Here is an 18,661-nt window from a genome sequence, read left to right on the forward strand (position 1 = left end):
GCTTTTATACATGTTAACGACCTATGACCTCAGATTCCGGAAGTGACAAGCAAAAACGGATACAAGATTAAAGGACACGTGTGATTCTTGGAAATCCCGTCTATTGGCTGAGGGATTGTGCAAATGTTTCGTCCCATGCGCGCACTGGCTACTCAGCGATGTATTTACACACAGGCCGGATCTACAATCAGTGCACGACTGATTACGCAGAAAACGAACGGCGTGTCCAAAAGTAAACACCATCTTATTATGAATCAATTTTGTGAACGAACTATCTTGTTTGAATTTTTCGAATTTTGTAAAATATTGATACACAGCTAATTGTATTACAATTTACCAGGTAACAAAGCATATTTTTTTCAAAACCATTTGAGTAAATCTGAAAATGGGAAAAAACATACAAATAAATGAGTTATTTTTATGCATTTAAATGTATGTTACATTGAGAAATCTAATTTTAGTTGTGAACACGTCACTATTTCATACAAAATGCATTAATTTCGCATACATAAATGTTGGTTCCTGTACAGTCAATAACAAAACACGCCACACACTGTTACATACATACGCACATATTTATTGATATTAATAAGCTACGTATATTTTCAGCGAAAGACACTCGTGAATATGTTAACGCGGGAGTGACAGTGTATAGGCGGACTGTCCTACAGTACCCATGCCAAAGGGTTATCTGGTAAACATTTTCCATAGCTATGACGTCATATCAGGATGCAAACACTATAAATCGTTCAGTAGTGAGATTTATACCACATCCGGGTCCTGTAACCGTACTATTTTGTTTATTACTTTACACGCCGTATTACAAATAAATTTCATTTATTTTATTCTAATATTCAAATACATGACACCATGTGATGAGTGAAAGTGTATATCTGAAGAGGTTTTATCGATGACGCTGTGTACTTATAGCTTAGCTGTAAGTACTTAAATGGAGTTAGCGTAGCCGTGACAGAAAACATATTGATGTATTTAAAAAGATTCTGGAAACATCTGCTCTCAAATTCATGACGTCTTTTCTGCATTCACATGATTGAAACACTCGGATGTAGGAAGAAGGACGGGTTTTTCTATCAGGTACGCCCGTTTCAGTTTTACAAGGCCCTGGATGTATATCTTTGACACAGCGTGATAGAGGAATTGAATTTCATATAATGCTCATAGACTATGTGTCCAAAGCTATTTGTAGATTTTTAAAGTTAATTATAAAAAGAAAGGTGAATAGATAGTTTGAAAAGGGGTTGGTGGGTTATATTTCAAGATAATGTGCAACAATATTAGCCGATATGCTGTTTCCTTGACCGGATTTGCCAAAAGGAAAAGGGTTCCTCGGGGAGAGATAAAAAAATGAGATAAAAATGAAGTTTCCGTTAGTTTGATATTAAATTGTATTGATAACGTAACATTGTCTTCGAAATTCGAGAAACAATAACATCTACTTTCAAAAGATTGGAGTACCTCGATCGCTACACCTATGGCGTTTATATCGGGTTGGGGGTGGGGATGGGGGACGATCACGCTGATCATACGAGTATATAACAAGTGTTTCAGACACGTGTGCTGCAGCGTGAGGCAATATTTCGTTAACATAGTTGTTATTTCCTGACGTCTTATTTGTAAGTGTTCTCCAGCATCTTCTCTCAATAAATGATAAAAAAAGGATTTGTTTCAGATGATTTCAAACAATACCGTAAATATATCGCTAAAACGCTTTTCATGAAAACATTATCTTTCCAAATTTTGGTTTTAATCCGTGCTTCTATTTTAATTCACCCTTCCACATCGTTGTTAGCAACGCGGTTGCTATACAAATTCAGCCAATCAGAGCGCGAGTTCGATTGTCGGTCATTACCTCCGACAACTTTGTCGGACATTGACACGAGGGTAAATACGATATGTTCCATATAAATATATAGCTGAAACAAATAAACGAGATATATGATTTTGTTTCATTCATATGAACAGTAGTTAAGTGTATTATGTAGATTCAATAGTTAAATATGTTGCCTGTTTAAGTTTGACTCCTAAAATGATAACGGACTTCATAGGATCCAGTCTGTCTATTATATCATCGTTAATTTTATATCCATTGACACGGATTTGTTAAAAAGCGGGATTTTATTCGGGGCCCGTATTCATGAAACCGTTCTTATGCTCAATCATGATTCCGTTCTTATAACTTGCTTAAATCGCGGCAAGGTCAAAAATTAAAGTCCAGACATTGAAAACTGTAGGCTTCCATGTAATTGACAAAATGTGTTTTTTTTTATTAATCTATCATCGAAACAAGAAATTGTGCTTGAATTGCACTGAATATTAGTTTGGTTTCATGAATACGGGCCCACGTTTCAACAGCAATCTTCATGCTTTTATTCCGTTTTGAAAATTGTTGTTTTAAAAGCGGTTCAAACCAGCATTTCAAAGCTTCAAGCGTGTTTTCTATACTAAACTACTCCTACAAGGTTTCCTCCATCATCAAATAATTAATATCTGGTCGTTTGTCTTTTGATGGAGCAGTTTTCATTAGATTTGAAATTGTGTGATATTCATACACACCACTTATCGTTTTAGTGCATTTCTGATGTGTAATGGAGCCACGCCAGGATGGAGGCTGGTTTGGTACTGTTATTTAATATTTGATTTATCAAGTAATATATATCTGTATGACACAGCCTTGTTTCGGAGGTATATTGACACGTGGTTAATTGTCATTACAAACAGTTGGAAATAGCTATTAATAACTCACTTTCGATCACTACAAGATTAACGCAAGAAACACTACTTTGCGTCAGTGATTTATCTATACGTGATATCTAAATGTGTCTTCTGTATTACCAAATATATATTTCACGAGTGTGGCTTACATTTTGGTATCTTTCACGAGTGATGTTGGATATTCTGTTTATTACATTTTTGAAAACAAAACAAAACTACCCCGGTACGCGAAGCGACACATCAAGCTGACAATACTTGATCTAGATAGTTTTACTTCTAGCATGTTTAATCAATCCTACGCGACAAAATGAAATATATCTGAAAACGCGTAATTACATTCCTCTAATTGCTTATTTTAATACAGTTTGGACCTTAGTTCATATGTTGCCAAAATACTATCAATACTTAATTATTTGAAAACAGTCCCGTCCTATCAACTCAGATCAGACCACGTTGTTGATAATTTGAGTCAAAGTATCAACACCATCTATGTACGTTATGCTTAACAACTGTCACAGACGACCCTGACTCCTTTACATTTTCTGCTAATCACTTGGCCTGACTTGGGACTTTGAGACGCTGACACGTGTTTCACAGGTTATTGCACCTTGACAAATTTGTCGATTGGTTATCTTCGTCGAATGTCACCTGTAAATTTCAACTGTGTTTTGTTAAGGGAACATAAGTTCAGAGCCATTACTATTTTTAAGACTCAATAGACAGCATATATGTTATTTAAAATAAAGCCATATCATTCTAACATTCGTTGAAAAGTTGAATATCTAAATTTATATCATTGTCAAACTTGTTTTACAATCTATACATTTCCTCAAACGGCATATTAAATTGATGCATACTACACGAATAACACATTTAAAAGTACATATGTGCTATTTGCTTATAATTTATTGCTACGAGAACCATAAACTACCTATTCCATCAAACTAATGTTTCCAGATCAATGTAGAACATTGCTGAAATAGCTGATGTCGTTACAGAATTTCACCTGGGCCTGTCCCGATAGAACATTCTGGACTATTCTGTGCATATGTGATAGAACATTCTGGACTATTTTGTGCATATGTGATGAGCTACTGACTGACTTAGTCACATGTCTGCTTAATGATATATGTATATGTTATCAATCATGTAACGTTGTTGTCGAAAGAGCGTTGGATACAATGTTTAAATCTATGTTTCTACCTCAAATAATCCTTCAAATTAAATATAGCAAAACACGGTACGGTAAATGTGAACTCTATCTACACTATTCAAGTGCCGCGGCGGCCATTTGTTCGATGTTTTTATAACAAAACGTACACGCTTCCGCCGTTATCGTATCATACGTCGTATGTGTAATCATATAAATTCAAATTCTTTCATGATGATGGTTAGTAAAATTTGTGTACAATTAGTTCTTAGAGAGTATTTAAAACAAAATGTTGGATCCGGCTAAACCTGTGAAAATTAAGTTAATACTAATCATTAGAATTATATTTTATAAAACTTTAACTTCAATAAAATGCTTATTTTCAGTCGCCTTTTCCTGTGTTTTGAATTTAGAATTCACGACTTAAGAATTTGCTTTAAGAGTAATAAGGAATCATGATTTGAATCGTTTATTCATATTCAAATTTTATTAATCACTTGACATGTAACACAATGAATTATTGTTAGTTAATTAGTTATTTTTATGTTTTGTAAGGAAGATATCAGAGGTGAAAAACAAGACTGTTGACTGGTGTGTATAGGCCCCCGGCTATCAGCGCGCCGTCGTCCCAGAATCTCACCGGAGATTTCCCAACTAATGTAAACAGAACACGTTCAGCTATAGGGACGCATGGCGCGTCATACTATAGTGTACACATGTGTGGTCACGCTGATTGTGTACATGTATTGACAAAACACTGCATTAAAACTAACTACAAAGTTTGATTTAAAATCTATATGAAACACTGTTGATACATTGCATGTTTTATAATTAAACTTGATTTAAATATACAGCTCTTTGCTCACACTGATAATAGTATATATACTAATTAGTGAATGAAAATACAAGGAAGTATCAATGAATCGATGTTGACTAAGTGTAGGGTGTATATTATATGAATGGCCAAATATTTGATGTTTTATTATGAATTACTATGACACACTCAGCAGCAACAAGGCATATGATTATATACGTCCTATAACATATGCATGCATAAAAAATATCGGGTAGTCATTTTTTCCCGTTTATATATATTCCAAACTCTTTTCCGAGCTGAAGTTCAAAATGATACCCTCAGAATAATTCAAATACTTCGTGGGGTAAAACAAGGTAACGATTTAAATCAAACACAGATCAAATGACTGTATATAAATATTTAGCAAAGCTCTTTACAATAGTGATAATTTAAACTAGCAGACTAGTAATGTAGAACTTGCTGAAAAGAGAAAAACCGTTTTATTAGACATTAAACAATGCTTAAGCAATATTTCTGATATATCAAGATTGTTGTAGGGGAAATAACGTTGTTCAATTCTTTGTTAAGACCGATAATAACTCGGCAATATGATATGGTGATAATAATGATATGATTTATATTCTTGGATTACATACATTGATAAAATTAAAACAAAATAATGTAACATTCATACATTTTCAAGCATGGCTTTTATTCTATTAAAAATAAGCCCGAATAAAAGGTTTGATACGAACTAATTTCATAGAAAATCAAGTCTCGTTTTGATCTGGTGTAATGGGTTTTTGTAATATTTAACAACTTATGATCAAGTTTATTAGCAAACACGCATCTGAAAAATATGTCAAAAAACTAGATGCCTGTTTGTAGAACATTTTTTACAAGAATTTAAAAAAATTACCAAGTCGGCGGCCATTTTGAAAATGTGTATTGATGTGTATTTCTTGTGCTTCAAAAAAGGCCAAAATTTCACCTTTTTTGGCACTAGATTGATCACTTAAATTGTCATTGTGTCGCCATTCTTAATTGTAGCAGGTTCATTTTTGATATACAACTTTATAATGTTCAATATGATAAAAATAATATGCAACAAACTGGAAAATTATACATTATTGATATTTTTTTTACGTATTTAGTGTAACTGAAGCACTTTCGATTTTTGACCCCGAAAAAAGTAAAAAATAACACAAATGATAANAAAATACCAGAACTTTTTATATCAAGCGTTTAATCTGTAAAGAAATGGTAAAAAAATAGTATTTTTTCATTAAAAAATAGGGGGTAGGGGTAACTAAAATCGTCTTTTTGAGTTAAAACAATAAGATTAAGAAATTTTACTTCCATAATTAAAAATGAAAATAATATTTTCAACAATTCTACAAACATTTATGCATATCTGATAACACACTTGGAAGAAATTGTATGAATTTGTTCTGCAAGTGGTCAAAACCCAAAAAAACACCTAAAATCACATTCTGTGGTAAATTGGTATCTTTGACCGATCATAGCACATAAACGAGCACACGGACATATGTTTTTCTTTTGCATTTTCTACTATGCCATTTACTCATTTTTCCAAAAATCCATATAAGAAAAAAGGTTAATACAGGAATTTTTTGACTTCTCACAGGTGTACATCCTTAAATGCATGTAATAGAATTACAGTAAAAAATAGATAAGAAGAGTCAGTATCGTTACTAATTAACAAGTAATGTAGCCAATGGTCAAACACGTGACTCCACTTCAGTACTTTAGTAATATACAATGTATAGGTGTTTGAAAACGTATTGAACCTGTACAGCCCCATGATGTAATCTTAATATCTAAACATTGACCTTCATTAATAGCGTTCATACTACCGTATACGCCGTCAAAATGATGGTCAACCCTTATATTTAGGTAAAGAAAAAGTGTTAAAATGCTATAGAAATGAAAATAAACAGTATAAGCGAGTTGCTACGATGGTTACTACGGTAGCCGTGGTTGCTAGGATAATATAGTTTCCACGAATCTGCATCGATATATAGATACATTTAGAAAATACGTAGTACATTGTACTAATATATCAAAAATGTGTATTCATTTATAACGGTCGTTATGTACACGCATTGACACACTGCTCTGAAAGTAACGCGGTTGGACGTCGCAAAAGGAAACCGCAATTTTCAACTTTACCGTCAAATAACTTTGAATGTGCATGGACAGAATAAGAAGTATGCCAGCATCCCTTTGTTGTTTGATCATATATACTGGATCCCGAACAGGTTTCATATTTCTTGATGTTGAAGAAACCAAACGCTGTCTGGCATCGAACAGTTATCTCGCTGAAGCGTGAACGGCGCCGTATACTTGAAACAGATATCAATCCTTGAAGATTCCTTGCACAATCAGTCTAAGCTTTCCTCTCGCCGATTAATAAATGTAGGGACACGGAGTTATATAAGTACTATGTGCTTATTTTCCAATCCTTTTGTTGTAGATAGCATGTGCTTTACTGCATTATATAATTGATTAAATAAAGACTAAACTAAACCTTGAAAATAAGAATTTGGTAGCAAAATTTTACAAGGTAACCAAGACTAGAGACAAAAATAAGTAGAGCTTAAATGAAGACAAGGTATATTTCCCATTTATTATATTAACAACTCCGCCATTAGAACTTTTATCAAAAATATTAAATCAAATCATTTACTAACAATGAACCGAAAGGTTTCGTGATTTTGGGCAGCTTTATTAAAAAGACATTTTTAAACCGAGGAAGGCAGGCTTGCAACGTGTTTGAATATCAACATGATACTTATACATAGTTCTGATGTTTGTTTGTGTTGTTTGTATTTGCATTTCTATTCATAATATGCAAAATGCCATAAAGTGGAAGATAATAAAGATAAAGAATACAAATAAAAAGCAGCTGTGCGAATTATATTGACATTATAGAGCTTGTTGTAAATCAAATGGGATGACTCTAGATCTAAACGGTTACAACTGTGTGTCTGCGTATATCTACTGTCATTGACAGGCACTCTCACAGACAGTATATCACGAGCTGTGAACTAAGGACAACTACAGAACGAAATAACCAGCGAAATGTCTAGGTACAAACTGACCTACTTTAACTTTCGAGGTAGAGCAGAACTTATTAGAATGACCCTTTGCGCTGCCGGACAGGACTTCGAAGATAACCGGATATCATATAAGGACTACTTAAAGATAAAAAGTGGTATGTTTTTTACAAAAATTGTCTTAACCATACAGCTTGTACCTCTAATATACCTTTAATACGACAAGTTTTCTCACACGATAAATCATGGAGTTTGTAATGCCATATCAAACATGTGATGATCGGTTATAACTTATATCAGAAGCATGATGATGTGTTTCACCTTACATCGATCACGTGGTAATTTGTAATAATTTAAATCCTACATAAATTATCAATGAATATAATTCATATTCAACTCCTCATGGTTGTTGGAATTACTATTAATCCATTAGTGAAATAGCATATGAAATACAATTATATTGAACAGGAATATTGATTGAATTTAATGTTGTAATTTATCACTGCTATGCAGTTGGCAAAAACATAATTCCTACAAAGTCCTTGTTATGGTTAATATAAAGAAAGAAAAAAACAAAGATATTCTGAGCAGCTACCTAGCGCTCTCACCCCTTCAGGGAATTAACTATTCGGAACCGCTTTATATATATTTATATTTTGTCTACCAGTATATTCTATGATGAGAATGTTTGTATTGACAGACTTACCCCAGAACCAAGTTCCGATATTGGAGTTTGATGGCCAAACTCTTCCACAAAGTTTGACGATTGTACGCTACCTCGCCAGAGAGTATGGTAAGGATGTGTTTTTTTCCTCTGGCAGATCCTGGCTATCTGTTTTACCTATGATATGGTAATAATCTCCATTGTGTGCTGAGAAGCTACTTTTCCCAAATGGATGGCAGGAATTGTATCCTTTGGTTGCTGTTGGGTAGTAATACTATACATAGACCGAGCAAAATGTACGCGTTTTCCTTTTTCCTTTCTGGTGGGCACAGATTAGCTACCCAGTGAAATGTAGGCTTTGTGTACTGTTCATTTGTGGTTGGTCGAATAATAGCTACCTTGCCCAGGAGTAAGTGTTGTCCTCTATAACCGATAACTCAGTTGTACCTGACCCGAGACAAGTGAAGCGTACTTTTCTTATTGGATGCCGGACTGGTACATGTTTTGGAACAGAGTGTACGGCAGTTGATATTTCCTCTATTTTGTGCTGTATTGGTATCCTTCCTGTGAGTTTTATCCCTTAGACTGGGTATTGTGTATGGCTGAGAGTTGTCTTTGTCTTCCACAATTAGACATTGGATTGATATTTTCCTTCTTTTAGTGCTTGACAGGTTTCCGGTCTGAGAGAGCGGTAAGCTAAGTCACCTTCTGTTCGTGCTGGATAGGTTTCCGCTACTAGCGAACTGTTAGCTAAGTCGCCTTTTTTTTAGTGCTAGATAGGTTTCTGGTCCTAGAGAACTGTTAGCTAAGTCACCTTATTTTAGTGCTCGACAGGTTTCCGGTCCGAGAGACCTGTAAGCTACATTTGTAAGTCACCTTCTGTTCGTGCTGGATAGGTTTCCGGTCCTAGAGAACTGTAAGCTAAGTCACCTTATGTTAGTGCTGGACAAGTTTCCGGTCCAAAAGAACTGTAAGCTAAATTACCTTCTTTTAGTACTTGACAGGTTTCCGGTCCGAGATACCTGTAAGCTAAGTCACCTTCTTTTAGTGTTGGTCAGGTTTCCGGTCCGAGAGAACTGTAAGCTAAATTACCTTCTTTTAGTGCCTGACAATTTTCCGGTTTGATATAACTATAAGCTAATTAACCTTTGTTATTGCTGGATTGGTTTCCGGTCCGAGAGAACTGTAAGCTAATTAACCTTATTTTAGTGCTGGACAAGTTTCTGGTCCGAGATAACTGTAAGCTTAATTACCTTCTTTTAGTACTTGACAGGTTTCCGGTCCGAGATACCTGTAAGCTAAGTCACCTTCTTTTAGTGTCGGTCAGGTTTCCGGTCCAAGAGAACTGTAAGCTAAATTACCTTCTTTTAGTGCCTGACAGGTTTCCGGTCCGAGATACCTGTAAGCTAAGTCACCTTATTTTAGTGCTTGACAGTGTTTCGGTCCGAGAGAACTGTAAGCTAAGTCAACTTTTGTTAGTGCTTGACAGGTTTCCGGTCCGAGAGAGCTGTAAGCTACGTTATCTTCTTTTTGTGCCTGACAAGTTTCCGGTCCGAGATAACTGTAAGCTAATTAACCTTTGTTAGTGCTGGATATGTTTCCGGTCCGAGATAACTGTAAGCTTATTAACCTTTGCTAGTGCTGGATAGGTTTTCGGTCCGGGAGAACTGTAAGCTAACTTCCCTTTGTTAGTGCTGGATAGGTTTCCGGCCCGGGAGAACTGTAAGCTAACTAACCTTTGTTAGTGCTGGATAGGTTTCCGGTCCGGGAGAACTGTAAGCTAACTAACCTTTGTTAGTGCTAAATAGTTTTCCGGTTTGAGAGAACTGTAAGGTACGACTCCTTCTTTTAGTGCTTGACAGGTTTCTGGTCCGAGGGAACTGGAAGCTAAGTCACCTTTTGTTAGTGCTAGATTTTCGCTTTTCATAAGTATAAACCGTTCTTTTTTTTCTATCATAAACTGATACTTATAACAATAGTGGTGCAACTCCTCTTTAAAGTCGATAACCAGTTTAATTGACACAAGGGTACCACTAATTTTGGAAAAAAATGAATTTCTTCATTTTATATGTCAAATTCGTGTACTTCTTTTCCCAAACGTATCTCGTTTTGAGTTCTCTGTCATTAATATAATTCCCATGCGTAAATACCCTGTTCGTACCATTTCTTGCATGTCCTAAGTCAGAAATGCGTGTGCATATCTGTCGCCATTTGGTCGTATGGTTATATTCCAATTCTAAAAGTGTTTGACTGCCCTTTTCGATAAAAGCAAGCATTTTTGCAATATTGCTAATAATATTCAACTACGATAAAGTAAAATCCTGTACATTTCATATGCGTTAATATTCTGTAATACATTTCAACGTTTGATTCGATCATGTTAGTGCCAGTGATATCACATTGTTTAATCCAACTATTTGATATTCTTTTCCAGGTCTTTATGGGAACAACAATCTTGAGTCGGCAACAGTAGATATAGTCCTTAACACATTTGCCGATACTTTTTTCGCTTAAGTCAAAGTGTTTTACGAAACGGATGAAACAATCAAAGTATGTACCATTTAAAGATATTGAAATTGAATGTTTTTCACTATCGACCATGCATTCTATGATGTCACTGTCTGTATAACATCGATTTAATTGGATTATTGTCTTTTTTACAGAAACAATTAGCAAAAACATTATCTGACACCGGTATGCCACGACTCATATCGATCTTTGGGAAAATCCTGCGTCAAAACAATGGCGGTGACGGATGGATAGTTGGAACTAAGGTAAGATTAATGTCTCCTCGTTAATAGAAACTTGCATTTGTGGTAATTAACGGCAGTTTAATTAACTGTGACCCTGACAAGATTACAGCTAAACTGTACAAGTTGTTAGCAATTGTTGCATGAATTGGCTGCATTGTTTCAAAGAAAACATGTTCGTTAACATCTGATTAGTACATGTACAATATAAACTGAATATACCTTAAGATAACATGATATCCATTCACAATGAATTCAATAATAAACTTCTAAAACTCATTGAATACGAAACTACAACACACACAATAGAACTAGGAATCGTTTTTATAAACTTATATTGACGTTTTTAAGGAGGATTTCGTTAAATAAATCTATTCAAAATATTAATGAAACCTAAGGGAAACTAAAATAAAAATGTCAAGAAGGGAAAAATATCATGTCTTTGAAAAATTGATTTACACTATTGAAGAAGATATGATAACTTCACTGTAGCCCTATCTATTCCTTTTAAGATGATGTGGTAATCATTCTGTTTTAGATGACAGTGGCAGACCTTGCCTTATACACTCTGTTCGATGATTTGCAAGGAAGTGCTGACCTTGCCAACAGTTTTCTGGCAGATGCAAAACTGAAGTCACATTTTGATAGAGTGAAACAATAAAAACGAATTGCAGACTGGCTTAAAAAACGGAACGTTAGATTACCCTGACCACGTCTATAATGGTTTGGAAAACTAATCAACGGTTATACACGAACAGGATACTAGGACACGTGACTTGTAAATGGTATATTGTACAACATAGATTCACGAGATGAGAATCGTTATAAAACATATTTTATTCACATCTTTCCTTCTTCAGCTTCGTAAACTTTCACAATACATAAATTAGCGTATACGCAGTGGGAAAAGGTTCTGCTGATTTATGATTGTAAATGGGTGACACCGGACTTCTTCTGTGTTTTACAGTTCAGCGAGATCATAGACCGATTAAAACTATTGCTTGGTTCGTTCAACATCTGGAAACATGTTGCATAAACAGCAAAGGGACGATGACAAACTTCTTATTCCATGGATACACATTCAAATTTCTTTCTCTGCAAGGTTAATAAAAGCTATTAAAAGGAAAAATAGTGTTGTTTACTATATATTTTCTTAATTTACTTATGTATCATTGTAAATTCACTGGTACTATATTAACCTAGCAACCACGGCTACTATAGTTACCATCGTAGCAACCAACTCCGACTGATGTTCCTTCATGAAGCATTTAAACAATGCTGTTTAAATTGACTTTCATTTTGACAGCGTATACGTTAAAATGAACGGAGTTGGCAACGAGCATATTCTTTGGATCGTCAATGCGAGTTTAGTAAGTAAGCGAGTTTAACTTTCTTTTCCTAATCATCTGCTATGTACAGTATTCAACATAACAAAAATCAAATAAGCCTTTGTCTCATTAGTTCCTTTAACAAGTCCTCATTATTTGTTTGAGTATTTAAATTCCAAACAGCATGCTCTTCTTTTAGATAACATGAAGGTTGTTTAACATGAAATGATTTTCACTTTAAAGTAAATTATTGTTTATTTTTATATACCCTTACCGACATAATTTGCCCAACATCTAATATAATGGAAATCGCTAAGTGATTCGAGTGATGTGTTTAAGCCGGACGAATATCACATGAACAAATATTGCCCAAATGTCGAGATATAAAAATCTTGTTTGTTCGGCTAGCCTTAAATTTACCATTTCGTCTCCATGTTAATTGCCTTTTGGGATTATTTTTGACTCTCCAGTTATTAAAACCCATGGATGTTTCATAGACCGGCATGCTTTGTTTGTGTCTATCTGTTTGATCATTACATTCACCTCCCAGAACAATTGAGCCTTGGTCGTACTCAACCAAACTCATCAAGTTTTATTTTATTTATATAAATATATATATATATATATATTTGTTTCTTTTTTTTATCAAATATTCAACGCTCGGACTATGAATCGCAATTTGAACAATTAGTGATCTAGCTTAACCTATACAACGTTGATATTAGATTGTTATTTATACAGGCATCCCTCTATTGTTAGATTTCTCAATGCAATGATACATATTTGCGAACTTAGAACCTTCGCACTCTTTATCATTCTTTATATCATTAATAAAGAGCGTCTCTTATTAAACAGCTATTTTTTTTAAAACACGCAGAAGTTTTCCTTAAATCTTTAAGCATTTGTGTATTGAGGGACGCAGCATATGAACTCCCGATATGTCTTTATGTTGTTTTGCAATTAAGTATTTTGTGTGGTCGATTTCTTTTCCTAGGTCCGATTTTTGGAAGAGATACTGGGTTGTGTTGGAGTCGTAGTCATAAATCTATCCAGAGACCTATGGTATGGGTCACTCTGGTCTAATGCTGACCTGCTTCTTTTAACTTGACTCGCAGTAGACCTCTTTTTCTTCAACTACGTCCCTGCTGTGCCTATATCATTTTCGTTTCCCATATGTTTTACTGCTTTGTTCTATGTCTACCTGTGCAGTCCTTCTATTTGTAAGCTGTCTCATCATCATCGATTTTTTTCTGAAGTATCGGAATATTCAAACTGCCTGTGATCTTCAACACCACAAAGAAACAAATCCATCCTTCTTGACAATTTACTGTTGCATGACATCCTCTTTACACTTAGTAACGACTCGCTTCCCTGTCTCACAGAGTTCGTCAGTTTATCAGATCATTATTGAAACATGCAAAACATTGTGTTTTTGTCTTTGCAGTATTTTTGATAGTTGGGGTATTTAAGAAGTTACTGCACACAATTTTTAGAATTATATTTTTGATATGATGATTTGTATGGCGAAAACGTGTTCTTTCCCCTATTTTAGAAACATGATATGCTGGTAATGATTAAATATCAAATACATATATACAAATAGGACAAATGTGCGCATACAAGGTGGTTACCATTTCAAAACTAGTACTTCATCAAACCTTTGCTGAGCTTACCTAAACCTAATCTTTTGTAAAATGGTTCTTGTAACTAAAATATAGCTTCAATAGAGGACTTAGAATTATACTGATTGAGCTGTTTTATTTATAAAGAATATCACAAAATGGTACAAATGATTTTGCAAAACAATAATAAAAAATAAATAATATACAACATTTCTATAGCGCCCTATATTATTTGTAAAATATAATCACACTTTGCTTAATAATAGTGTAAATACGTGGTTTACATACATGGATCAAATTCTAAACGATAAGTATACAACATGTAATTTTAAACTCAATTATTTTTATGCTACATATCCAACACATGAGGTTTTTTTTAAATTGAACACGCGATGATTGGTTACAATTTCAAACAAACACGTGATGATTGGTTAAAATTATCCGAGGGAACATTATGAATGGTTACAATTTATATTGAACACGCGATGATCGGTCACAATTTATATCCAAAATAAATGATAAAAATGACAATTGGAAAAGATTTATATTTAACGCCTGATGATGTTCAAATCAATATTCAACTAGTATTAAACTATCATGTGAAATCTTAAAATATTCAATAGGTTTGATCTGAAGCTAGTAAAATCAAACATAAGCCCATGTAAAAGTAAAAATAAACAAAACAAAAAGTGAGAAAAAAAATCTGAGTTACCAAGCGCTTCCGCCTCCTTAGAGGATGAACTGATATGAACCGTTATACACATCTAAATTATATCTTGTTTCTGTGTACTAGTACTTACTAAGATGATAATGCTTGTATTTACAGACTTGTCTCAGAACCAACTCCCTATACCGGAGTTTGATGGTCGAACTCTTCCTCAAAGTATGGCGATGTTACGCTACCTCGCCCGAGAGTACGGTAGGATTGTGTTCTTCTGTGTAACCAGCTTACCAATACTATAATACGAACGTGCAGTTTGTATTATAGTATTGGTAAGCTCGTTACCAATGGTCCCAAATGAACTGTATCCTCTCCTGGATGCTGGGCAGCTACATTGTTACTAGACCGAGAGAAAGAAAGAGCTTGTTTTCTTTCAGCAGGAGCTGAGTAGCTACCTAGTAGAATGTGTGATGGGGAATTACCTGTTAGTAGTCATAGACTAGATACCTTTACCAGGAGTAAAGATAATGGATACATCAGTTGCTACCTGACAGGAGAATATTGCAAGCTTTGTTTTCTCATTAGGTGCTGGATAGCATATTTGTCCAGTCAGAGAGGACGGCAATCAAGTAATCTTGTAGTTCAAGTCTGGCATAATGCAATTTTCATCTGTTTTTGGCCCCTTGCATCACCGATTAGTTTAACAGAGACGAAACAGTTGTATGATGTAGTGTTATCTGTTTGGCATACTGTATAAACCTCTGCGTGTTTTACATTCATAGTTTAATGTTCAGTCCTTATCTTTTCATCCCATTATAGTTCAAGAGAAAGTATGCATACATTTAGTCGTTGGGTTATATTCTTTTTTTAAAAGTTCTTGACTGTTTTTGCTCGATTACAGAGACGAACATCTGTCCCAATATAGACCTACAAAAGAAATGAAAGACATTTCAAAGTTTTACAAAATTTGACCACCTTAAAACATACATTATTAACTTTATCATAGTTGAATATAAGTAGCATTACGAGTGAAGATATAAACTCCAAACAGTTGCCTCAAATGACGTGGGTATTATGCATCAATCTTGTTTATATGAATGTTTTGTCGTCTCTAACTGTATAACATTGTTTTATATGGATTGCATGGCCTTTATGCCATTATGGCTTTATTGTATAAACTGTAGCAAATTAGAGGTCATAGCTATATGCCGGCATTTATGATATGTCATTATGATTAAGATGATGTTGGAATTCATGAATAAGAACAAGATCACATGATCCTCAAAGCATAGGGATACCGTAAATGACAACATATGGTCTGAGGAAACACAACCTATATGAGGCACCAACAATCTAAGACATAGCAAAGACGGCTTAAAGAATAGTTGACACTATTTCCCATTTTAACCCCGTTTTGCTGTGATAGGTTTCTCAATCAACAATTCATTTCTAAAGAGTTTTGGAGTTGCAAATAGATACTCCAAAACCATTTGTGCAATACTTTTGTGGAAATATCTGAAAGGTGAATTATTGGCTAGTGCGGGAACGGATGGATAGTTGGAACTAAGGTAAGACCACAATGTCTCCCCGTTTTTATATAAAAAAAAGAATACAGAAGTGTTAACAAAACCACAATTTGAACTCAGAATCGATCAAACTTGGGCATATTATGAACAAAGATATTATTGCCGTTGGCACCCTTGAAACAAAAGGTGTTCCGGAAGGGTAAGCGTCTTCTGCTTCATCGACGACTACCGCCTGCATATTCAGATCAAGTCCAGAACAATGTCACTTCCGCACATCGATAATCGTGTTGTGACAACAAAATCATACTACAAAGTAATGTGCATATTCAAAAACACCGAACCTCATTAACACAGAAATAGAATATTTCCCAATGACATCATAATGGCGACCATACAATTTGTCCATAGTGTTCATCCACCAGTATCGCCGTCAATAGTTTACTGTTATTATGGAGGCCATGATATTCGAAGCAAACTCCTGAAACCAAATATTCCGGGACTTGTTAACACCGTAGGTAAGGGTAGTTGGTCCAATGTGTGCTACTTTTAAGTAAGGGAAAGTTTACGATTGGAAAATAGAAAAAGTCCCGCCTATCGCACAGTATATTAGTAGACCATCCCGGTGGTCATCTTGTTACTTACGATCGAGGAATGCGGCTGAAGTAAACGAGTCTGCAGTGTCATGAATTCCAAGCTTATGTTGGTATATACATGTACAATCGACGTGGCCAATACATTTCTTGTGATTTAAAGATTTATCGTCGATATATCTTAATGTGAGATTGGAGGACATGCTACCGGTTCTGATAAGCTCATTTAGAAATGCAGCCTGATATAAAAACTCAGCCACAGTTGATACCCATACATACTAATGCATGCAGTCTGCTAAAACAATATTGTCATCGCACTCCTTCAATCAATAATCGACAATTATGGAGGCTAACCTCTTAACAGCACAAAATATTAAAAAATATTCGAGAGAGTTCAAAACTCCATTGTACAGTCTTAACGTTTTGATTGAAATACAAGCATTAATCTGTTATTAAAATGGAACTGTGAAAACCTCACAAATGCTGTCATAATGATACAATTATTTACGTTTTCATTGAATATCAATTTATCTTTCGAAACATGTCCCTTACCACATACTGTACCTGTAGTAATGTCAATTGTTAGTAATCTTTAAGGCCACTAGTTTGTTAGAAATATGAGAAGGATTAATATCAGTACACAGTTCTTGTTTCCTCATCATGTTTGCTTATGTGATTTGTATTATCTATGCCATGTTTTTCATTACTTGAATAAAACCAGTTTAAATCAATGCAATAATTACAATCTAATCTAAAACAAATTTGATTCGTACAGAGTTCGAACAGATTTATATAGATATATGTAACTTTTTACAGAAGTTTATTCCTTTAATTAAATATATGTTAAAATATAATTTAAATCGCATAAGAAATAAGAAATGACTATTTCATTATTTCTATGTGTAAGGAAACACATTTTCACACCGTGTTTTTATGTTTGAAGGTTTATTTTCTAGAGAAACCAAATTGTTAAATAAGTAGATATGAAAATTTATTAAAATACTTACTAGGTCTTCGACTTGTGAAATCAATATGTTACTTCAACTGAAAAACGATATCATAGGTTCACTGCTACCGTGAATATCGTATTCATTTCCAGATTTTGTTTTAATGTTTCTGGCCTTGCCTTACACACTCTGTTCGATGATTTGATCGGGGGTGCCTATGGTGCTGATCTTGCCAAAAGTTTCTTGACAGACAGGAAACTGAAGTCACATATTGGTAGAATGAAAACACAAAAACGAATCGCAGATTGGATTGAAAAACGTCCCAAAACAAATAGATAGATTGTCATAACTACGTTTAAAATTGCTCGTGGAAAAATGAATTTACAACGGTTTAAGAGTATACACAGACAGGACGAGTAACCGATAAAGGGTAGATTATACAACATAAACAGGATAGATATTGCTTTGTAATGGTATAATATCGTGAAGCTGTTGTTTTAGTAAAGTCTGTTAAGGATAAAGACTGATCTATAAATTCAATCTCACTAACAATTGAATGAAATGAATGTAATTTTGTTTTTATTGCTTTTCAAATTTTGAGATATACTGACATAGACATGATTACAAAGGAAACAAAGAAAGAATTATTTTGCGGGTGAGATATATCTACACACATATAACACCAGCAAGTCTGGCAATGAATATGTTCAATGAATGAAACAAGAAAATATGATGTGATTATAAATATATTGATGTGTTTTTATAACAAAAGAGATATAAACAACTGATAAAGTCCCAAGAGTGTAGTTATTTC

General features: G+C 34.4%; 1 protein-coding gene across 1 annotated transcript; it reads left to right on the forward strand.

Annotated features, from left to right (window-relative positions):
* Positions 1-732: 732 nt before the first annotated feature.
* On the forward strand, positions 733-12,294 carry LOC110466265 (hematopoietic prostaglandin D synthase-like). The gene is made up of 6 exons (XM_021522665.1): positions 733-1,095; positions 7,717-7,917; positions 8,460-8,552; positions 10,858-10,973; positions 11,087-11,197; positions 11,712-12,294. The coding sequence occupies exons 2-4, from the start codon at positions 7,785-7,787 to the stop codon at positions 10,935-10,937; spliced, it is 306 nt and encodes a 101-aa protein (XP_021378340.1). The 5' UTR covers positions 733-1,095; positions 7,717-7,784; the 3' UTR covers positions 10,938-10,973; positions 11,087-11,197; positions 11,712-12,294.
* Positions 12,295-18,661: the final 6,367 nt, after the last annotated feature.

Source organism: Mizuhopecten yessoensis, unplaced genomic scaffold (assembly GCF_002113885.1).
Source record: "Mizuhopecten yessoensis strain PY_sf001 unplaced genomic scaffold, ASM211388v2 scaffold11127, whole genome shotgun sequence".
NCBI classification, from domain to species: Eukaryota; Metazoa; Mollusca; class Bivalvia; order Pectinida; family Pectinidae; genus Mizuhopecten; species Mizuhopecten yessoensis.